The sequence below is a fragment of the Carex rostrata genome, chromosome 4 (assembly GCF_964058835.1).
Source record: "Carex rostrata chromosome 4, lpCarRost1.2, whole genome shotgun sequence".
Lineage (NCBI taxonomy): Eukaryota > Viridiplantae > Streptophyta > Magnoliopsida > Poales > Cyperaceae > Carex > Carex rostrata.
In genome coordinates this window covers 2,870,376-2,880,174 of record NC_135921.1, presented here as the reverse complement: position 1 = coordinate 2,880,174, position 9,799 = coordinate 2,870,376, and the positions used below count along the sequence as shown (strand labels likewise).

General features: G+C 33.7%; 1 protein-coding gene across 1 annotated transcript; it reads right to left on the bottom strand.

The window, feature by feature from the left end:
- Window positions 1–4,541: 4,541 nt before the first annotated feature.
- Window positions 4,542–8,641, bottom strand: LOC144553298 (patatin-like protein 2). Its single transcript, XM_078301400.1, has 6 exons — window positions 8,487–8,641; window positions 8,143–8,321; window positions 7,282–7,471; window positions 6,666–6,827; window positions 5,358–5,660; window positions 4,542–4,926 (listed from the first exon to the last, which is right to left on the bottom strand). The coding sequence occupies exons 1-6, from the start codon at window positions 8,622–8,624 to the stop codon at window positions 4,672–4,674; spliced, it is 1,227 nt and encodes a 408-aa protein (XP_078157526.1). The 5' UTR covers window positions 8,625–8,641; the 3' UTR covers window positions 4,542–4,671.
- Window positions 8,642–9,799: the final 1,158 nt, after the last annotated feature.

Below are 9,799 nucleotides of genomic sequence, written 5' to 3'. Positions count from 1 at the left end.
AATATTTATTGAAACATGGATATAAGAATGATACAACCTGTCCATGTATTTTCATGAAAAGATATAGAAATGATTTTATTATAACTGCAGTTTATGTTGACAATCTAAGTATCATTGGAACTCCTGAAGAGCTTCCAAAAGAATAAATTCTTTAAATGAAGAATTTGAGATGAAAGATCTTGGAAGAACAAAGTTCTGCATTGGATTGCAAATTGAACATTTAAAAATGATATTTTTATGCATCAAGAAAATTATATTGCAAGAGTGCTGAAATAATTTTATATGGATAAATAACATTCATTAAGCAATCCGATGATTGTAAGATCATTAGATGTGAATAAAGATCATTTAGACCTCGAGAAAATGATGAAGAACTATTTGGTCCTGAAGTACCATATCTTAGTGCAATATGAGCACTTATCTTGATGAGCATTCAATACATGATATATCATTTATAGTAAATTTATTAGCAAGATATAGTTCTTCTCTCACGCGAAGATATTGACATATAATTAAACATATATTCCGCTACCTATGATAAAATTTAGCAATACACAAAAGCAAGTCAAGTATGTGTTTGGTTAAGATCTGTGATTTAACACATTTGTCAGACATGTAGATTGTCTTTTAGAGAAATGATCCCGAAGATCGTATATGAATATAATATTATATGTATTGCTCAATGAAAGGAATGATACATTAAAGGAGATAGATGTCACACCCCGGGACAACCCGCCACGTATTTCTACGTAAGGCGTGTGCACATCACATACATTATCAATAAAAAATATAAATAAAGCCACATTTATTTCATAAGCAAAAGAGTCAAACAAACGATCACGGCCGACATGGCTAGTAACACAACACTGCCATGCCGACTCAATGTATCAATTATTGATTAACGAAAAACAAACTAAGCAACATGTGGCAGTTTATCAAGTCTTATGTCTTCCCACTTAGTTTCACTCTTGTCCTTGCTCGAATCCTTCCTCTTCATTACCTGGAACCCACATACAAGTGGAACGGGTGAGAGATCGAACCTTCTCTCAGTGCGGGATTTAGTTCCAGCCCAGAGTTTATAAAACATTTACCTTTTTCTCACAAAAATGAAAAGAAATAAAATGCACATGTGTAACCTAATGCAATGCATCTACTATTATTATATCTACTTTCATATTCTTTTCACTTTTCACAATTAACCATTTACTCGCCAAACCAATGGGAAGTCCAACCAACATTGGAAAGGCCGCCAACCTGCTGGGAAGTCCAACCAACAGCAGAAGGCTACCAACTCACTGGGAAGTCCAACCAACAGCGAGAGGCCGTCTCACTAGACGGGGAGTCCACCCAACGCTAGATATTGGCCCGTGACGGGAAGTCCAACCAACGCCACGTTAACGAGGGGTCCAGTCGAATACCAGACCCAATGTATACATCCCGATATGCAAGCATATCGGCCCCTGTTCGCTTTCATTATCCGTTCCTTTCACATATATTCATTCAATCATACAATTCATGCCATGCTCAATACCTCCTACTATGCAAGTCTTTTGGTCAACATATGGATCCTATCAATTCATGCAATTTATTTGTGTCTACTCAAGTCATACGAATGGTTCGAAAACAACATGCATAAATCCAACTAATGCCATAATAATAAACAGTTGAATGACCAATGGACAAGTAAAATAGTTTTATAAAGTCTAGGAAACCCGCACCTGATCATATTTCAATAAATTCCTGACCGTCTCTTACGTCTCCTAAATCTTTAGAAGTCACACCTAATAATTAAACATACTTCTAATCAGAACTATTTACATTCATTTGTTGTCATTTTCTAAAATCCTACACTACTCGTTATTTTATATTCATATACTATAATCCTAATTCTTAATATTGTGTATAACAAAGTTAGCCAAAATATAATTTAGTGTGGAATTAATTACAAAATTCTCTTGGTTACATTGGTTCAATTATTATCCATAATTTAGAAAGGAATTTCTAATCTTTATAACTGCTGAGATTTATTTTTAAATCTATATATAAAAAATATAATAATTATGAGTAAATATGAAAATCAAACATTTATTTAAAACTTTAAATAACGCAGTATCTATATAATATGCTTGTTGAAAGTTAATTAAAATCTATATAAAGAAAACATTCCTGATATCAATATTTAATTATTAACATTTACAATATACTAATAAATTCTAGATGATTAATTGTCTACATGAAGAAATACTTAATAATATATTAAAGTTTCAGATTATAATATATCTAGAGAGAATACTTACTAATAAAAAGAACTTCCAGATTTTCTGTTTTGAGTACGGACAACAGTCACTGTTTTGGCCATATCTCGGTGGTGGAAACTCGGATTGAGGTGAATCTAGCGCTCAGTTGTCCGTATCTTCGAGCACTACCATTCTTGTGTGGAAGTCTCATTCATATTCGGAACGTACAGATGGCAGTTTTATGCGGAAGCTGGCTGGTCGGTTTGGATCCAGCAGGGGATTCGGATCTTTGAGTTTTCGGGTCTAGGAGAGGGTGGGGCTCGTATCTGAGGTGGAGGCTGCTGTGACGGCTTGAGAGTAGAGGAGAAAGGGTCTCGGTTTGGGGAAGGGGGGGCTGCGGTGATGGCCGAGGAGGTGGCGGCCTAGAGGTTGAGGAGGGCGCGAGTGATTGCGGTGGCCTAGCGGCCGAAAGAGAGAAAGAGGGAGTGGCGGCTAGGGCAAGGAAAAAGAGGAGGGGGGGGGGGGGGGGGGGGGGGGGGGGTGGCTGTGGAGAGGGAGGCTTTATATAAGGTAGGGTTAGGTTTAGAAGAGAATTTGTGAATTTTGGACTTGAATTTAGTGGACTAACATATTGTAAATTCGGATTTGAGCCCATGACAGAATTTTGTTTTAATGTTTGTCCTCAAAGATTGAAATAACTGGAATTATAAGTTCGGAATTTGGAGAAAGTTAAAACATAAGAGTTGTATGTTTTTCTGTTATGGTTCTAATTCATCTGGTTTCATCTTAATCGGAATTTTCAGTGAGGAGGAATTGTTAAATTAGTCGACATAGGTCTGCAATTTCCGAACAACACTGTTTACTGATTTTAGAATTTTATGGAGAATTATACGTTAGGAATTTAGGGTAGGTTTCTAAACAAAAGTTGTAGATACTGAAGTTAACGTTCCAGGTATTAAATTTCATTTAATTCTGAATTAATATGAGTGAGCTGTGATTAGAATACTAACAACTATCTGTCTGAAAAATTCAGCTGAAGCTAAATTTAGAAGGTTATCAAAAATAGGATAGTTCAAATCTAGGTTTTAATTACAGGTTTGATTAGTATTTATGTCCTAATTGTTGCGGTCAGGTAAGAAAACATTTATTTTAGAAATGTTTGTATTTTTCTACAAGATTTATTATGATATTTTCTATATAGATAACTATGTGTGCAATCCTAACTCAAGGTGTGTGTATATTAGATTGGTTTCTCATTTGGACACTTCTTTTACAAAGTGCTTAAACTTTCTTTACCCTCTAAAATGTACTTAGTCATGATGAAGTATTACATATATATATTATAGTAATCTTTACGTTCTCTCGTAATGATTTATGTTAATAACTAAAACGTTGACGTGACGGGACGTTACAATAGAACAAAACATATTTCACCAAAATTCTTTTTCACATATGATATCCGAAAGAATAATGTTATTAATGTTTAGCAAATCCGTTCAAGTGAAAAATCCAGCAGATTTATTCACTAAGGCACTCCCTACTGCAATATTCAAAAAGCTAGTTCGTAATATTGGAGTACGCCGACTTAAAGATCTTGATTGATGCTGTCATGAGGGAGAGTTAATATGCACTATATTTTCCTTAACCATGGTTTTTCCCACGGTGTTTTCCTGGTAAGGCTGTAGTTGCGTATTTAGAAGAATATTGTACTATTTTTCCTTCACTAGGTTTTTATCCCATAGGGTTTTTCCTAGTAAGATTTTAATGAGGCATATTTTTATATAATTGACATCCAAGGGGGAGTGTTATGAATATATATTAAATGTGTGGATGTCATTCATTTTGTAACTCCCATATTAATCCTCAATTTATTTCCCCACTACTCCATGCATATTGATGCCCACTACTATTGAAATTTATTTCTCCATTTATTATTTGTATGACTTTCATTTACAATTTGTAGCCTATAAATAAAGGCTTTATAATCTTGTATTGTACACATATATGAGAAATATATGAATAAAGAGATTGTCATCTTTTTCTCTTTATTTTGTTTATTCATTTTATGCTTGTTTATATTTATTTTATAACAGTTTTATTTAAAATGAACAAAATATCAGAACAAACCTTGCTGAAGTAATTGATTTTGTAAGGCTTGCCGGTTGTACTACACAATCCAACTTAAATAGCTAGCTTGTGTTACTTTGATCTGAAAATATATATATATATTATTCTAGGTCTTTGTTTGTGATAATAGAAGTGAAACCCATGTCAACTGAATTACCTAAGTGTTCGTTTAAGACATTTATAAATAACCAATAAAATCCACAAATCTTCTTATAAATTTTGTACAAGCAGATAGACAAACACTTATTTACAATATTATATATATTACTACATATATTTCATTAAAATTATGTACATGTTATTCTGTTCAGACCAATAGTTCTTTATTACGTCCAAGAACATTCGCACGCCTTATTTTCCGTTCATCAGAAAGTTTCTTTGCGAAACTCGTGAGCATATCTGCATTGGTGCCGGCTCCCAGAATCTTCTCGAACAAGCCGGTTTCTATATTGACCCTCGAAACTGGCTTCTTCAGAAGGTCATTGCCAATCTGCACAAGTTTTTGCATGTTCTCCATGGAAGAATCATCGGTTGAACTTGTGGTACCTGTGAGTGCATCACACTGATCCCCACATTGTCAGCAAAATATTTCAATGATCAAAAAAACAAAAATGACATTTTAAGCACAACAGATGCAGTGGAATCTCTCTCTCTCTCTCCCTATCAAGCATGTAATTGCATTAATCTTAATTTATCTGTTATAACAATCTAAAATGTATTTCTTAACACATCCACATGTGAACTTAATTTTTAACAATATTACATTACATGGTGGACCACCACATCATGGAATGCATGATGAGCACCAAGTTAAATAATTCATGAACTAATTAAATAGTCTATCTTTATCTATGCATGCCACATTGCCAGCTCCATATCTCATAATTAACAAGAAGATCGATTAAAAAAGGAATGCGCACTATTAGCGAGGGCCTTATAACTAGTGATATACATAAATAATTTACTATAATTATCTTTTATGAAACCATATACCTGGATACGGAGATAGCTTTCCTCAGACCGGAGCGCCTGAAAAAGAGCAGATAGATGAATATCGACCATGTCAGCACTTCCAATGTTAAAAATGTCGATAATTGGCGAGGCACCCTTCCGGTTGAGCCATCCAAAGGTGCCCCACTTAGAAACCTCCTGTGCAGTATACTTTTCTTCGATCTTGTTTGATCCAGTCCCAATTGAGATCACTAAAAATTTGTTGTAGTCCGTAGGCTTGATCGGGAAGAACTGATTATTTCCCGAAACAATCTCCCGTGTAACATGGGTCATAGCAGCCAGTGTCTAATTTATATATACATATGTATACAAAAAAAAAAGTGAGCTTGATGCAAAAGTATGACCATATTTATAGATAATAACAAAACAGAGGATTCATTAAAAACAATGATTAGCCAATTTCAATATTAATTTCTATTTACTACTGTTAAATTTGAAACTCAATAGCTGACCAATCATCACTTGTACAGATATATTCTTTAATATAGAAAATTCTTTTTCATAATTGAATGATGTTAATAAAGAACTATCTGAGGGATATTTTATTTTCCAAAGTAATTATCTTTATTGTGTTTAATTTATACATTAAAATAAAAGTATATGTAAATAACAAGTCTGATGAGTTCTCTAAATTGAGTAGTGTCGTAAACACAAATTGTTTAAACCTGTCTTCCAAGATTAATTGTATCGCTTCTTTTGTGAAAATGAAACAACCATTAAATTATACAAATATCTCTGGTCGTTCCAACAGCATGAGTAGGTCGAATGAAAATTTCAATTTAGCAGTTTGATCGCTCATATATCAAAGTAACTCTTAACTAATTCATAAAATAAAATATTTATATATCCTTTTTTAAATAATTTTATATTGTTGTCTGTCGGATGGTAACTTTTTCTTTCTTATCTTTAATTATTGAGCTGCATGTCTCTCATTGCCTATGAGATCGACTTGCGTAATTGCTTTGGGTCCGAAATAAGTAGAGCATCACAAGAGATTATTACCATTGTATACATTTCCCTTTTTTCACTTAATTAGTGGGTTGAATAATGAAAAACTGCAACTGTTACAAGATCATGATGGTAATGAAAATTAATTAAGATATATTGCATGGTCAAGTAATCTCCATTTTTTTCACAAGATTAATAACTACACATGGTAGTGCTTCATACCATATTGATGTATTATTTATGAAATATTTTGACCAATAAGTAAATAAAACAAAACTATATTGGTTTTTGCTTATATAAATATTGAAGGGTTCCATTTGCAAGTTGCTATTGTAAGTGTACCGGATTATTTGCGGCAACACCACCATCGACAAGATGGAATTCCCTGGTGTTTCCTTTGTCATCTTTAGTCTCCAAATAATGTGCCGGAAATAATGTTGGTGCTGCAGAAGTGCCTATAGCTATGTCAGCTAGCAGTGCATCCTTCAGCGGTTTATATTTCAACTGATACGAAAGTTATAAATGAAGCTCAGTCAATAGCGATACACCTTAACCATGAAATAAATTTGGATTATATCTTCCTACACTTCATGCTATTTGGTTCCATTAAGGCATCAACTGATGTAAAACTTCTAAACCAAAATCAAATGCTGACATCGGATCTTAGCCAGAAAATAAAATGGAATTAGTCTGGAAAAGACTTTGTAAATTTTCTACGCCAATTGTTGGTGCTAAATGTTATCTTTAGAACAGAAACTTGAGCACCATGCTGGTCAGACCCATCAATGTCAACATTAGTTGGGCTACAATATATGTTCTGTAGCTTTGGCTCAAACTAGGATAGTATATTTCAGTCAATACAGCAACGCACATTGAACCTGCACAATGTCGAAGCAAAAGTTTGATGAACAAACAGCAAAAAAATGTTCTGAATTCAGAATATGGAAAGTATTTGTACCGTAAAGTTAGAAAATATAGTAGGTTGGAGTATTTTGATATCAAAAGTTGGGATGACCACATTAGTTAGAGTATCATGCAGCTTCAATTGCCCGAAATAGTCTTGAATTATAGAGTGGAGATATTTGCCATCGTACTTGGGTCCAGCAATCATTTTGAATATGTTCATTAAGTCCGATATAATCGCCAAACTGCAATTCAACCATTGGTTAAAGTTGCTGAGTTCAATCTTCTTCCTTAATGCACTATACTTTTGTTGAAAAGTTATTTGAGAAGCATTTTAATGTGTAAAACATCGTCACAAACATGGATCAGAGGACCAAGAAGCCCAATAAGGATACTATAATATAAAAATAAAAAGGAAAGCTAATGGATAGTGTATTGTCAAATTGGTAAACCTTATTTCCAGATAAATGAGAGAGAAGACCGGGAAACACTTTGGAAGCAAACTATGTTGATTAATAAACTTATTTTTTGGTCCAATGCCATTTCTTGTAATTTTTCTTTCTTTTCCTTAACCTCTAGTGCACTCCATATATGTTTCAGTTTCTATACATATGTTCTATTGCTATAGCAAGCTAAATATCAGAAGAAGTGACAACGTAAAATCATACTGAATTAGCTTATCATCAAGTTCCTCTTTGTCAACATGCAATGCTAATATTTATACCCTATAACAAAATTTATTTTTGGTAGATTTAAATAAAGGCTTTTGTCCTAGCAAAGCGCTACTTCCAAAAAGAACGAAAAAAAAAACAAAAGAATCCATCACCAAATTCACGCTATATATCAGTTAGTACATATGAATATTATAGCCTACAAATTAATGCCTTTCCAAATTAAGCAAGCATGTGAAACTCACTTTTGTGGAAATATCTTTGGTGCATGATCCAAGTAAAACTTTGCTAAATCCTTTGCGGCAAAGAGTGGACGGTTGTTCTGGTCTGGAGCAGCCACCATCAGGGCTAAAAGACCTCCAGTGCTTGTCCCGGCAACAACGTCAAAATAATCCACAAGCCTCGCTTCCTCTCCATCAAGTTCCTGAAACACATATCAATACCATAACTTTTTCAATATGAATATCCATCGATCCTGATATGATTAAAAAAAATTATGACCTAACATTGCCATACATAACGTTTACAATTATGACCTAACATTGCCGTATGTGCATGTGTGTGTGTCAGTGATTCAAGAAAGGCTTACTTGAAGTTTTGATTCAAGAAAGGCAAGAATGGTTGCTGGAATGATTCCCCTAATACCACCACCATCAATACTTAGCACAGTAACAATGTTTCCTTTATCAGGTGTGTATTCTCTTTGTCGACCTCCTGTGGTGGTCATAATTTTGTAGATGTAAACTAAAATGGTACGTAGGTAATGGCTTCAAGGACAAGAGGGGCTTGTATTTATATACGCTTATATGTGCCAAGAGCCTTACAGATATATTTAAGATTGCATATATGCGCTATAATCTTATAGATCCTGATGTACATATAAAGCATAGGGAATATGTTTGGGCTTCTTGGGTCAAAACTTCCAATCATATTAAGCTATTGAGTATTGAATACATTCTATTAGAAAACGAAATCCCGTACAACAAGAAACCAATTCATGAGCAACCATATTAGAAAAGAAGGAAAAATATATGTCTTCTTACTTGTCAAACCATTCTTTATGAATTGTATTGTACTTTACAAAATAAACAATATTATCCAGCGCCGATTTAAGGAATCCGGCTAAATATATAGTTCATTATAAGGACACATCTGGACACAGATGTTTTATATTATCAAGCACAGTTTTTTTTTAACTTTATTTGCAAGATTGTACAAAATTTATAGAGACAAGCGTGTTTGATGTCGTTTTGAGTACAAACAATGAGATCACTTTGAATATATATAGAGACAGGATATGGTCTTTAGTTTGTTCTTAGTCCTAAAAGTTGTGAATAGTTAGTAACATGCCATGAGTATACTTGTCAGATATTGAATCGATCATCTGATATGATCTCGCATTAATTGGTCAGACCACATGTCCCTTATTGACAATATATATAGACATATATACAGTGATTTATTAATTATTTCTGCTTCAAATAATGAAATTAGTGATCATCTTAAAAGACCCCATGTCTCGAAGTACGTAGATAGAGATCTTTGTGATTCTCTCAAAAACAAGCTACCAATTATAGTAAGAAACGTAAGTAGTATATATCACAGGTTTTCAAAATGTAAAGTCAAAAGAACTTGCCAAAATCGGAAAAAGGTTATCCCAACCATAAAACACCTGGAATCCTGGATTGCTCCTGCTAATTTTAGTTAAAAGTGCAACGTATCAAATTTCGAAGGCAAGAAATTTTTGGACAAATATGCAACGTATCAAAATTAAAAGGCATGACTTGGATTGCTCCAGCTAATGTTAGTTAAAGTGCTAACCAAACCTTCACACATCACAGCTGGCAAGGTCCAAAATCACCTACAGCTAGATTAATCATACGTAATTGTCTAAACAGACCT